General features: G+C 44.3%; 1 protein-coding gene across 1 annotated transcript in view; it reads left to right on the top strand.

Moving 5' to 3' along the window:
- LOC147438689 (pseudouridine synthase and archaeosine transglycosylase (PUA) domain-containing protein) overlaps positions 1-14031 on the top strand; it is a 63962-nt gene that overhangs the window by 25341 nt on the left and 24590 nt on the right. Inside the window, exons 2-5 of the mRNA XM_086484702.1 lie at positions 9399-9480; positions 9830-9897; positions 10049-10146; positions 10224-10360. Coding sequence (XP_086340828.1) covers positions 9399-9480; positions 9830-9897; positions 10049-10146; positions 10224-10360 — 385 coding nt within the window. The remainder of the gene's footprint in view (positions 1-9398; positions 9481-9829; positions 9898-10048; positions 10147-10223; positions 10361-14031) is intronic.

Genomic DNA, 14031 nt, shown 5'->3' with positions numbered 1-14031 from the left:
ATCGGCATGAGTGAGGAGAAAATTGTGGAGTTCTTTGTCAAGTTTAGACATATTTGTCCTATCCTCATCATTCAACTCTTTCAAAAAGATCGAGTAAACAAACAGACTGGATTTCATTAATTTTGAAATGACTGAAGCCGATACAATAGGGACAGACTCGCCCTTAAGTTTTACATCAAGTACAATGGTTCTGCCCTTCTCTGTGGTCAAAGTCGCTTTTCTTGCCCGATAGTCAACCACGGCGTTGTTCTTGTGGTACCAAGGAATTCCTAAGAGGACATCACAACCTTCCAAAGGCATTATGTAGAAGTCCTCATGCCCCAAATACCCCTGACAATGCAACCGAAGTTTGCAAATGACAGGTGTAATGGCTACTCCCTACCGGGTGCCACTAGCACTGCCTCTGCTAGTGGTCCCATCCGATCGGGTGTGATCTCGAGCCGTGCCGCCAATTCAGGTGAAATGAAGTTGGCCTTGGCTCCTCCATTAAAGAAGATCAGGACTTCTTGGTCTTTCACTTTGCCCCATGCTCGGCAAATTTTTGTACTCTCGTCCACCGTGCTTGGGTCAATCCCCACGCAATCTGGAACCAGTCCTGTTTTCATCTTGCCTTTCCGTCCACGTTCCTCAGCTGCTTTCGAACCCTCTGGCGTGTCTTCATCCTTGTCGTTTTGTTCTTTCGGTATCCTTTTAGGGCACTTAGTAGAGATATGCCCAATTTCCCCGCATCCAAAGCACTTCCCCTCTTTGATGTAAAGATCTCTCTCTTTGAGGAGTGAGTTTGGGTTGTGCATCCTTTTCTTTCTTTTCTGGGTTGCTCTTCCTCTTTCTACTTTCATTTTTCGAAGTCTGTTCGGTCCTTTGCGTCATGATTTCATCTGTGGGGTAGGTCAAACTGCCTGAGTGAATGGCAAAACCCCGTTTCGGATGACTCATCAGTCCCTGAATAGAATCTGACTTTTGCTCTAAGCAGTGATCTCGGATCTTTGTAGGAAGACCCAAGGTAAACCGCTCAATCTGTTCTTTGAACGAGATCTTAAATGAAGAGGCGGGTAGAAAAGAGCTCCAGAATCTCTCGCAATATGCGTTTAATGTATCCTTCTTGGTCATCCGAAGATGGTTCCAAGCAGTTCGTATGTCGCGTTTGTGCTCTCGAGTCAGCCAAGAAGAAATAAAAAGCCTTTTGAATTTTAGTCATTTAATTGGCGCCGTCTTGTTTAATAGAATCGTGGACCACCAAGTTCGAGCATTTCCATTGAAGTAAGCGGTAGCCCTCCGAATCTTGGAGTGCTCTGAGTAATGCCCTCTAGAGAAAGCCCTCTAGACAAAGCCTTCGAACGCATCTCTATAACCAGAAAACATGTCAAATTTAATTGACTGTCCACCTTCCTTAAACTCTTGGAATTTCTTGCCTTTATCCTCCAGAAAGTCATACTGGTTGGCTTTATAAAAATTCTTCTTCTTTGCATAAAAGTTGGTGTCGTCAGAGTCCGAACTATCGGAAGACGAGTCCTCAGTAGAACTGTCCACAACTGGGCGAGATTTAGACCTCTTTGCCTTTTTATTGCCCTTTCCGAAGCTTTGCTTTTTGCTTCGCTTTTTGCCCTTGTCTTCTTCGCTCGCGTTAGAGGAGCTATAAGAACTCGAAGAAGAAGAAGAAGAAGAAGAAGAAGAAGAACTGGGTACTCCTTCAAATCGAACACGCTTCTTCTGCTTTCTTGTCGATGCAAATGTAGACTGACGACCCAAATAACCTGGGAATTCAGTTCCTTTCTTCTGCTTTTTGTCGTGCTTTTGTGCTTTGTTTTGCACGTAAAAAAGATGAGCAATTTGTGCATCAACCACTTCTTCAAATTCTTGCTCTGTATACATCCTTGGAGTAGGAGGTTTCTTCAATGCCGGTTTGAGGGGTGGTTCTGTGGTTTGCTGCCACTGTGAATGCACCTCGTCGACGGAGGTCTGGCTCATAAATTTTGCAAATTTCGGGTCCTTCGCAAAATTTAGCAACATCTTTGCTGCATCGCCGATCAATCATCGACGCTCCATCTCTTCGAGCTCCGCTTGAGTAGGCCGAGGCGGGCCATACTCCTCACGTGAATTGTCGTCGTGATCTCTTCCCGCATCTCTGGATGCAGAGGAAGTCGACTGATCTCTGTCTGAAGCCATAAGTGCCGTGTAAAATGATCGGATTTCCCGGTAGGAGAGAAATCGGCGGTGCTCTGATACCATTGTAACAGACTTGGACACTCCAAGTCGAGATTCTACCACGACACCACAAGAATACACTTCAAAACAGTTCACAGTTCACAATTGATTCGACACTGGCCCGACGAAGTTCCGTGCCTAGAAATATTGGCCCCAAAGACTGGCGCCCCTTTCGGTATTTCTTTTTGTATTAATCTGCAACTCAAAGTACAAGGGAGTGGTCGGGACTCACTGTCAGACTCTGCGTCCAGATGCTCTTAGAAGTGTGAGCCTAGCAGAAGCAGCAGAAATTGATGACATGGTATTTGTATGAACAACCCGGATTTTGTGCTGACTGTTGACGTGGCAACCTGTACGGATTTCCGCATTTCACACTGACAGCCTGTACGGATTTTCGTGATTTGCACTGATAGGTGCTGACGTGGCACTGTACGGATTTTCGTAATTTGCACTAACAGCTTTTGGACAAGATGCTTTTGTATCAGATGCTTTTGAGTTTAAGGCTTTTTCATGTAAACTGCTTTTGGACCTAGGGCCTTTGAATATGAGGCCATGGGCTCATTCTATGCATGTTTCTAGATGAAGGTGGAGAGGATGGAGTATCGGCTTGTACTTTGATGATGCAATATAAAGAAATACCGAAAGGGGCGTCAAGGTTTGGGGCCAATACTCTTTGGGGTGGAATTCCGCCACTCCGTGTCGCGTGTCGTCTCTCTCTTTCTGTTCAGTTGTTATTGAAGTGCTAAAAGTGTGTTCAGTCTGTTCTTTTCTATTGGCACGTGGTGCCCGTGTTGTGACAGTGGTATTAGAGCATCAGGCGTGTGCTTTTCTGAAAGGATATCGGTCCTACAAAAGAGCAGACAAAGCAAACCAAAGACTATTGGAATTTTATTTGAAGTATCTTCGGGTTCCGATCTCGGACTTATTAGCCACTCCCACCCTTACTTCATCGCATCTGGCGCGCTCCCGTCTTCACCGCTCATGTCTTACAAGACATAAGCCATTAAGCTCACTTGCAAGAAGAGAAGGATCCAAGATTTGTTTCGAGCTGCTGTTTTCTCAAAGGCAGTGCCATGTAGATGTTGATGTCTATAGCTACCAAGCCGCACACTCCAAGGACTTGGCAAGCTTTCAAGAATTTTTTTTGCCCGAAGTTATATGGTTTCTGACATCTTCTTTCAAAGTGCAGTTTCTTGCAGAGTGGGGTATCCTGAAATGCTTGCCATGGAAACCCTAGCAGATTATAACTTGAAATTTTTCGACATCTCTCAGTAGATGTCTCTTCACGAGCTGATGACCTTGGAGGTCCGATGTGATTGCTATGGCTTGGGATTACCATCGCCGCCAGAGGAACATTACTTGTCCAAGAGCTGATTGACCATGTTGTGATTGTCTACGACCTTATGGGAGAAACCTAACCCTAATTTTTTTGGTGCAGGTCTTAAGATGGAAAGTTAGTCGACTTCTCGAGCTCGGCTGAGATTGCTTTTTAAGTTTGAGTTCTGTTTGAGAACTTGTTTGGTGATCCTGTTTGGATTTTGTTTGAAATGGATGGTATCTGTTTTGAACCTGTCTTGGTGCTGATGTGAATTGTTTGACTCTGGCTTTAATATTGATTTCAATGATTGGTGATTTTACTCCCAGGTTGAGTAGTGAGAAATGATGTTTGAGAATGCTTGTTCATACTCATGGCCCGGATCCTTGTGGTTATTTGCAAGGGGAGTATTGAATGATTGAAAAGTGTTGTTTTTACTCATGGCCCGAACCCTTGTGGTTATTTACGGGGGGAATATTGTTGTTGATACTCATGGCCCAAACCCTTGTGGTTATTTACGGGGGGAGTATTAAGAAGTCTGAGCAGTGGTTATTCTTAGCACCTGCAAATGACGCAAGCTGCGGTCTGGGGGGCGTTTGGTTGTAAAGGGCCTCTATATCTCATGGCCCAGACCTTTTTAGGTTATTTGCGGGAGGAGTGATGAGAGATTCGTTGAACAGCTCATGGCCCGGACGTGGATGGTTATTTGCGGGGGGGAATGTTCATCGGCGACTTTATGTTTATTTGTCTTGTAACATGCATATGTGAGCATTTGTGTTGCATTGTGATGTGCCAACCACTGAATATTCCTAATTGGATGAGATTGCCTATGTATGTCATTTTAGTGCATCAAGACACTCGTGGAAGCTCAGTGCGGTTTGTGTGTGATGGCTAATTTTATTACGCCGGAATATCAAGAGTTCTGATTTGGACGAAAGAAGAAGCCAACTCCTTGATCAAAAGAAGCTGAAGGAGAAGCCAACTCCTTGACCAAAAAAAGAGCAAACTGATTGTCCCTCAGATTGTCCCTCGGAAATTTTTGAGCTAACTTGAGTTGTTTTGCAGGTATGCTGTAATCGCGGACGATTACTCTCTTTCAAGAAGGGGGGATGTCACAAATTGCTGACGTGTTGACCCACTGAAGAATGGAGCCATTGTGTAGATCATTGGCCGAGGGGCCTAAACCCTAAGAAGTAGAAGCAACAAAAACTTGATGACGTGGTAGTTGTACGGACAACCCGGATTTTGCGTTGACTGTTGACGTAGCAGCTTGTACGGATTTTCGCGTTTCACGTTGACAGCCTATACGTATTTTTGTGATTTGCGCTGACAGGTGCTGACGTGGCATTGTATAGATTTTCGTAATTTGCGTTGGCAGCTTTTGGCAAGATGCTTTTGAGTTTAAGGCTTTTTCATGTAAACTGCTTTTGGGCCTAGGGCCTTTAAATACGAGGCCATGGGCTCATTCTATGCATGCTTCTGGACGAAGGTGCAGAGGATGGAGTATCGGCTTGTACTTTGATGATGCAATATAAAGAAACACCGAAAGGGGCGCTAAGGTTTGGAGCCAATACTCTCTGGGGTGGAATTCCGCCACTCCGTGTCGCGTTTCGTCTCTCTTTCAATTCAGTTGTTATTAAGTGCTAAAAGTCCGTTCAGTCTGTTCTTATCTATTGGCACGTGGTGCCCGCCTTGTGACAGGGGGGCCCTCCCTTGAGAGGGTTGGTTGGACCCCATCGGGTGTTGCTCTTCTCTTCTCTCTCCCTCTACATATCTCTATTGCATTCTCTCAGCCCCTCCCATAAGTGCCACGTAAAAAGGATCAGATTACCCGGTAGGAGAGAAATCAGCCGTGCTTTGTTTCCATTATAACAAACTTGGACACTCCACCAAGTCGAGATTCTACCACAACACCACAAGAATTCACTTCAAAACAGTTCACAGTTCACAATTGATTCGACACTGGCCCGATGGAGTTCCGTGCCTAGAGATATTGGCCCCAAAGACTGGCGCCCCTTTCGGTATTTCTTTTTGTATTAATCTGCAACTCGAAGTACAAGTGAGTGGGAGGCTCTCACTCTCAGACTCTGCGTCCAGATGCTCTGAGAAGTGGGAAGCCTGGCCACTTATTTAAAGGTTTACAAGGGATGCCAAAAGCAAAGCCCCAAAAGCTATTCATAAAAAGCTGCCCCAAAAAATAGTGCAACTCATCTCACTTCATTGGTAGTAATAAAGCAAAGCTTTAAAAATTTTTAAAGCTCTCTCTCTCTCTCTCTCTCTCTCTCTCTTTGGCGTAAATTTTACGTAGACAAAAAGTAGCCCAAAATTTGCCGTTGCAATCCGTACACACTTCCACGTGGCTGGCTGCCCGCTGATTCCGCACGTTGCTGCTAGCTCTGCAGTACGCTGCTTGCCATGTCACTGCATCAGCTAGCCAGGATGTCCGTACAGCAGGCCACATCAGCATTCTGCCCACATTTTCGGGAGGCAAAACTGTGTGCGAGGGGAGGGTGTATGTGTGTATATTGTGGGCACGCCACGTCACTGGGTTGTGACATATTGCATTGTGTATACATTTCATTTATGGAATGTAAAGCAAATACCACATCGGCAACGGTGCGGGGGGCACTTGAGAGGGTTGGTTGGGACGCCATCGGGTGTCGCTCTTCTCCTCTCTCTCTCTTTCTCTCTCCCTCTATACATCTCTATTGCATTCTCTCAACCCCAACTGCTCACGTGTCAAGCCATTGAAGAACGGAGCCAACCTGTAGATCTCGACCAAGGGGCCTAAACCCTAAGTGAAGAAGCAGAAGCAGCAGAAGAAGTTTTACCAACTTGCAAAGTCTTGCTGAGTGGCCTATTTTTATAGAAGAGTTCCCACCAACTTATGGGTCCCCGTCCGATGGGGTCCAAGTGACATAAAGGCATTAAAATAAATCAAGCCCATACACACACACACGCGCGCGCGCGGAGAGCATGTTGACGTGGTAGGCTTGTACAGATTTTCGAAATTTGCGTTGACCTGCTACCGTGGCAACTTGTATGGATTTCCACGAATTGCGCTGTTGACGTGGCAATTGTACGGATTTCCTGCTTTTGCGTTGGCAGCTTTTGGACCAAATGCTTTTGAGTTTACTGCTTTTCATGTAACTGCTTTTGAGGCCAAGGGTCTTTAAATATGTGTAAAGGGCTCAGTCTTTGGCATGCTTCAATGTGAAGGTGCAGGGATTGGAGTAGCGGCATTGTACTCAGTTGAAGCGAACATTTTGGGGCTAATACTCTCTGGGGTGGAATTCCGCCACTTCGTGTTGCGTGTGCTCTCTCTCTTTCAGTTTCAGTTGTTATTGAAGTGCTAAAAGTCTGTTCAGTCTTTTCTTTTCTATTAGCACATGGTGCTCATCTTGTGACAGTGGTATTTTTACGGAGGCCATAGTGGAAATACGTCCCGACGGGAGCCCGGTAGACTCAGTCGAGAGAGATGAAAACTGCAGAGTTATTTATGCTCCAGATCGGTCAGAAACCCGGGTTTTAAGGCTCGTTTTAAGTGTAAGGTTTAAAATTAAAAAAAATGGGTGGCCGGGCCAATCTGAAGGTGGCCAAATCTAATAACATTTAAATAATACAGCAACTAGCGTGAGTTTTTAGAAAGACCAACGGTAGCAAGTTTGCGAGCCTTCTCTTTCTCTCTCTAGCGTCATCTGGCATAGAAAAATTCAAAGATAAGCCTTATAAGGAGATAGCGCTACCATCTGGGAACTCTCTGCAGCAGTGTACACACACATGCTCACAAAGTTTTCTCTCAGCTTCAAGTTAAGCCCCACTTTCTCTCCCTTGAGATAGTTTCCCACGTTGTTAAAACGATCTTCTTCTTCTTCTTCTTCTCTCTCTCTTAGCGCTCAGTTCAGCCCTCTCTTTCTCCTACTAGCAATCTCTTGCTCAAAGCTCCTGTGAGGGCAAAGCAGAACCTACACATAATGCTGAAAAATTGAGTGCACACACACAAGGCTCACAAACTTGCCATGTTGGTCTTTCTAAAAACTCACGCTAGTTGTTGTATTATTTTAATGTTATTAAACTTAGCCGCATTCAGATTGACCCGGCCACCCATTTTTAAAGGTTTTAAACCTTACACTTAAAAACAAGCTTTAAAACCCGGGTTTCTGACCAATCTGGAGCATTAATAACTCTGTTATGTGCTTGTTCTGAACTGTTCTGCACTGTGTCTGGCTACTGTTTTGTATTATAAGAGGTGCTTCGTCTGTAGATACTACCGAGGCTTGATACTAATGCAACTGTATGGGAACACTCCCCATTGCCTACACCTAGCAGACACTGGCTGTGCTCATGTGGAATCAGAGGGTATGCAACTACTCTAAAATGCATGGGCATGCAAGTCCTGTGTACAGGCTCACAATGGTGCCAAAACACTTCCTAGGTTGTCCTTAACCGTAGCAGTAGGAGTTAGCTTGTCCACATGCACATAGGGTTAGGTGTGCACTCGACATTCACTTCCTGGCTCTAAAATCAAAGCAATTGTCCTTGATTGCAGATGTTTAACTAAAGGAAAGCGCAAAATTGAAGAAAAGTAAGACAACATACAAATATTAAACAGATGTACAATGACATGCTTTCTTGTGCTTTGTGTGGTGGTAGTGTGAGCCCATGAATTAAGGTAGCTATAGACACCTTGTGAGTCTGAAAAGTCTATCCATGGTCATAATCATACCTTTTGAGTGTGATCATTCACTAAAGCCATGTTGTTTCTAGGATGCCTTATCTTTAAGTATGTACACCCCCTAAAGCCATATTATTGAGAGTTTACACCACTCAAAGCCATGAGGACCTGTGGAGGCTATCGTGTTGGATGCAATCCCTCATACAAAGCCATTTTGGGACCATTGAAGTGAGCACTTTGAAGCATCCCATTCGGCTGACTTCATAATGAGGGATTTTTATTGGATCTGCACATTCTTCAACCAATCAATAAAGGAAGCTATAATATCCATCCATCATGTGTGCTTTAATCTCTTCCCCTTAATGTGCAAAATCTGAAAATGTAAAATAAGCCAATCTAATCTGCTTCTTAGATTAGGAAGCTTCTTTGCAAAAATCTCGCAATTCTAATTTAGCTGCTCTGCTCCATTCTATGTCAACTCATAGAGCAAAGAAGTAACAGCCTCAAAGTGCTTCATTAATCACCAAGAATCTGCACTTTGACAGATACAATCAAAGGCTTCAAGAAAATACAAGTCGCCATATGCTGAAATTCTCAGCAGAAACCCTAATTTTTTTTGCTGCAAACCGGTACTCGAAATCAAGATCTGTTCGTGTTAATGAATAGGACTTGATGTGAGGATTAACTTGCCTTATGTAGCGTCTTCAAATTCTCATCCAATCAAGAAATTTTTGGACCTTTTTGCCAAAAAATTTGTCAAAAAGCTTGTTTTTAAATCTTTATAAGGCAAAAAAGCCAATCATTTTAAGTCTAAAGCTTGTTCCTAGTTGATTCTCCATGTCTGCACATGCTTCCATATGTGCGTCCACATGGGGCGGTCAACATTGGTCAAGACTGGTCAAACCTGGCAAATGCCATATTTGCTCTCTAGTGACTTATTTCATGTGTAAGTCAAGACAACCTTTTCTCTGCATGTGCTCATGTTTGGGAGCTTATTTGCTTGGGGTGTGCTCCTCATAGAGTTGGGATGGTGCTTGGGTATTTATTTCAAGCAGATGGACCATCTTGACTCTTGCTGTTGTGTTTTCCATTGAATTGTGTCCGCTCAGTTATTTTTGTTCTCTACAGCAAGTGTTCTTAAGTAGAGTAGAGGCTCAAAAACCCCTTAATGCACAGGTGTAATTTGGGTTGGCCCTTGTGCAGGTTTACGCAAGAGGAAATCTCAGCACAAAATCAAGTAAAGGCATCTGTTCAACGGAGGATCCGGCAAAGCATTGCTGACGAGGTATTAGAAAGAACTGAATCTGATGCCTGGTATAATCCTACCAGTAACCAACCAAACGATTAGAAATTGCACACATGTATGCAATTTCTAATCCTTTGGTTGGTCTATTGGGAGGATTATACCAGGTGCCAGATTCGCTATGTTCCATTTTGGATCACAATATCGACCTTGATATCTATTCAATGAACATAGTAGTTGGCACTCTTATAATCAGACGTGCTCCCCTTTTGACACACAATTCATGGATGTGCATGTTGTGACACATACTACAAAATGTTTTACTTGCAATCATTTTAAGTGTCATTGCACAGCTCTTTTGTCATATTGACCGTTTCTTGAGTGTTTGCAGTATCCTGACCTGGAGCCATTATTGGATGACCTTTTGCCAAAGAAATCGCCTTTGATTGTTGCCAAATGGTGGGTCCCAAACCTTTTGTTCGGCAATGTACCCCACTTTGTTGAAATGATAAACCACAAAATGCGGTGAATGTGTTCATCGCCTTAATATGGTGTAGCTATGGACATGTTATATGAGTAAATGTTGCTTATTGATTTTCTATTTGAGCAGTCAGAATCATGTCAATCTGGTGGTTGTGAACAATGTTCCTCTTTTTTTCAATGTTCGAGAAGGCCCCTATATGCCAACACTACGTCTCTTACACCAGTGTAGGTGATTTTAGCCATTTTATTTGGGGAATTCATTTTGTAATCTTTCTTATCTCATCTCCTGCTTTGTTTTGTAGACCCAACTATTATGAAAACATTCAAAGTTGACAGAGGGGCTATTAAGTTTGTTCTTGCTGGAGCAAACATAATGTGCCCTGGTTTGACATCTGCAGGAGGTGCATTGGATGAAAATGTACCCACAGAAGCACCTGTGGTATGAGATTTTGATATTACAAGATGCACATCCACCAAATGGCATACATGCATTCGGGCATATATTTGGTTGAGCACACCCTCCATCCACATGTGGGAAAGTCACACTTACCTTATGTTTCGGGATTTTACTTTAGTGCAAGGCGGGGGCGACGGAGTGCTTATTACTAAAATCAACACAAAGAAACGAGAATCTGTTCATGCACAGCTTCCTCGTGGAACATAAATACAGGATTCACTGCTTAATTTGTTCAAACTTTATAAGCCAGCAGGCAATGAAGCTGTATGCTAGAGCTGCTCCCTTTTGTACGTTGACACCTCTCCCACGTTGAAGTCCTCTTAGGGCTCTCCCAATTATATCCCTTGTGAAGAACTTTATGTGCAAGGCCAGGTGGTTGTGGTCCGGGGTCTGCTACAAGATTGCATAAGTCTGTCAGGTGCTGGGATTTGTGATTGTGTGCCAAGGTCAGCTGATTTAATTTGCAATTGCGCTACCGTGAATGGTCTTTCCTTTCAAAGTTCTAGTGAGTCAAAGTATGGTTTGATTTTTGTGCCTCCCACACAAAAATCCCTTAAGTTTAGCTTAAGAGTCTTAGATGGGTTTGAGTTTGGCAAGACTGTTGTCATATGATCAAGTTGAGGCAACATCTTTTGTGTAAAGCTTATGGTGGATAGACCAATGAGGCATTCATGATTGCACCATAGCCAATAGATGATTAGGAGTAGATTAGAGAGTGAGCTCGATACACAATATAGAATGAAAATAACTTGCTTGATTGATTAGAATTGGAGAGAGGGAGTTACAAGCTTTGGATATTGCCCATTTATAAGCTCAATGTGGAGAAATGCAATCAATGGTTGGATGGATATGCACCACAAGTGGAAATGGCAAGGGTAATGTGAGCTACCATCAAGTGGCATGTGGCTATCAAGTGTGTAGCATGTGTTTAGGGAATGAGTAGCATGTGTGAGACTTTGTAGGTTCCATAGGAAAAATGTGAGTGTGCACTTAAAGCGTGCATGCTTGGCTTTTAGGGAGTGTTCTCATTGCGAGTGTAAGCTAAGGCTTACCCCAACAGATTGTTAGAGTTCAGATTCTTGTCCAGTGGTAGCTCCGGTATCTCCCAAGAGCAGCTTAGGGAATGAGGGCTGTTTGGTGGCTGTGCTCGGCCGTACTTGAGGTAGACGTGCCTGTTCACGACGGTGCACTTCACTGTGTTGCTCACCCGGTAGGCTTGCATGAGGCGGGACCTTCGTTCCTAGGGTTTCTCGGGGTCAGAGTCTGGAGTCTTTTGCAGATCTACTTCTAAACCAGGTCACTTTCAGTGAGTTTACATATTTATTAGCATTTTAGGTCATTCTACAAGGGTCGTGGGGTTTTTTGGCTGAGGTAGGGCAAACTTGTAGTTTGCCTATATAGGTTCGTTCCTAGGGTTTCCTAGGGTTTCTCGGGGTCAGAGTCTGGAGTCTTTTGCAGATCTACTTCTAAACCAGGTCACTTTCAGTGAGTTTACATATTTATTAGCATTTTAGGTCATTCTACAAGGGTCGTGGGGTTTTTTGGCTGAGGTAGGGCAAACTTGTAGTTTGCCTATATAGGCAGCTGAAAAAAAACACGCAAAGAGGATCTCCCGGCTACACAAACCGCCTATAGACACGCGTCGGATGAACCACCCGACCATAGCCACCATCCGGTAGCACCCCCATTCTGGCAAGCGTCCGAGGACGTAGGCGTGCACTTGTAAGACCGAGCGTCCCATACCACCCGGCCTCACCTCCTCGAGGTGACCTCATGCACTCCTAGCCTCACGGGCTAGCCACACAAAGAGGATCTCATAGCTACACAAATCGCCTATAGACACGCGTCAGACGAACCACCCCCGACCATAGCCACCATCCGGTAGCACCCTCGTGTTGGGGCTAGCGTCCGAGGACATAGGCGTGCATCTGTAAGACCGAGCATCCCATACCACCCGACCTCACCTCCTCAAGGTGACCTCGCGCACACCTAGCCTCACGGGCTAACCATTGGCACTCTGCCAATGGGGACCGATAACTACAAATGAGGTCTTGGCCTCTCTTTAATAATAATGGCCGGCCACTACGTTCGCCCAGACATTGGACGCCCATCCCGACGACAGCCTTTAGGCCCGATCCCCTCTCTTGGAACGGACATAACATCTTCCCCCCTTAAGAACCATTGATGTCCTCATGAATGAAGTGGGGGAACTGAGCTTTTAAAGCTCTAACTGATTCCCAAGTAGAAACCTTTCAGATTAACCCTTCCATTTAATTAAGTACTCATCGTAAGGCTTTTGGCGTGAATGACGGGTACGATGATCTAGAACAACCTCTGGTTCTCGAGGAATATACTCGGTTGGCATATCTTGCCATACATTTTTCTCGATAGGCACAACCACGTCGGCTTTGCCTAATCTATCTTTAAGGTAGTTGACATGAAACATTGGATCTACACTAAAATCCGAAGGAAGAGCCAGTTTATAGGCAACTTGGCCAATTTTCTTTGTGATCAAGAACTGACCACAATATCTAGTTGAAAGCTTATAGTGCTTTCCAGTTCGCATAGTCTTGGAATCCTTGGGTATCCTCAGATAGACCCATTGTCCCACCTCTAGAGTCCTTGGAGATCGCTTTTGATTATCGTAAGTGGTACTCGATCACGAGCTGTCCTTATACTATCCTTAGCCAATTGGAGCATTTCTTGCATGCCATACAAGAAATCTCGAGCTTGGCGATCCTTGACTTTCTCTAAGCCAAAGCAATAGGGGATTTAGGCTCAAATTCATACATCAACATGAATGGGCTAAATCCAGTAGCAGATGCTTGCTACTATTGTAGGCAAACTCTAATTGTGGAAGATACCTTTCCCAATCAGATTGCTTGTGAGAGACATAAGCTCTCAGCAATAAGCATGTCCTGTAACGTCTGGTTCATCCTCTCAGTTTGTCCGTCGGACTCAAAATGATTAGAGGACGACATACTCAACTTCGTCCAAAGGTGAGCAAACACATCTTGCCAAAATCGGCCAGTGAACTTGGTATCTCGATCACTGACGATATCCTCTGGCAGACCATACAGCTTGTAAAGCTGATTGACAAATAAAACCGCCCACTCATGGCTTTTTACCAGTCGACTTCGTTGATAAAAAAGCCATTTTTGTAAGTCTATCGACCTCAACCCAAATGGCATCTTTGCCCCGACTACTATTTGCCAACCCTATGATGACATCCATAGAATTACTCAGCCACTTGGCATCAGGAATTTCCAATGGATGTAGCAGGCTAGCTTTCCTAAGGCGTTGTCACAAACGGGAGCGCACACGAATAATCAACAAGATGAAAATAAATAATCTTTCAACTAAACAGAGTTGAGGGAGAAGTTCGACACAGTATTTGGGACCATAAGATGGGTTGGTCCCCCCTTTAAAGAGAATCCTTTATTAGGGAGAATCTTTTTACAAGCACAAGAACCGGAGAAAACCCCTTCGTTCTGAATCTCTGACTCGATAGTCGTTCCTTCCCGTAAGGGAAATCCTAGAGATATGCTCTCAATCCTTTTTCCGTCTGTACTCGGAGTCGAGACTCCATAGACAATTTCCGAATTCCGTTCCTGGAATTCCCACACGTAGGCCGAAGCCTTCTCGCTTCTCCT

The sequence above is a fragment of the Adiantum capillus-veneris genome, chromosome 16, assembly GCF_014529385.1.
Source record: "Adiantum capillus-veneris isolate H3 chromosome 16, ASM1452938v2, whole genome shotgun sequence".
In the NCBI taxonomy this organism is placed as follows: domain Eukaryota; kingdom Viridiplantae; phylum Streptophyta; class Polypodiopsida; order Polypodiales; family Pteridaceae; genus Adiantum; species Adiantum capillus-veneris.
This window is presented reverse-complemented; position numbering and strand designations above follow the sequence as displayed.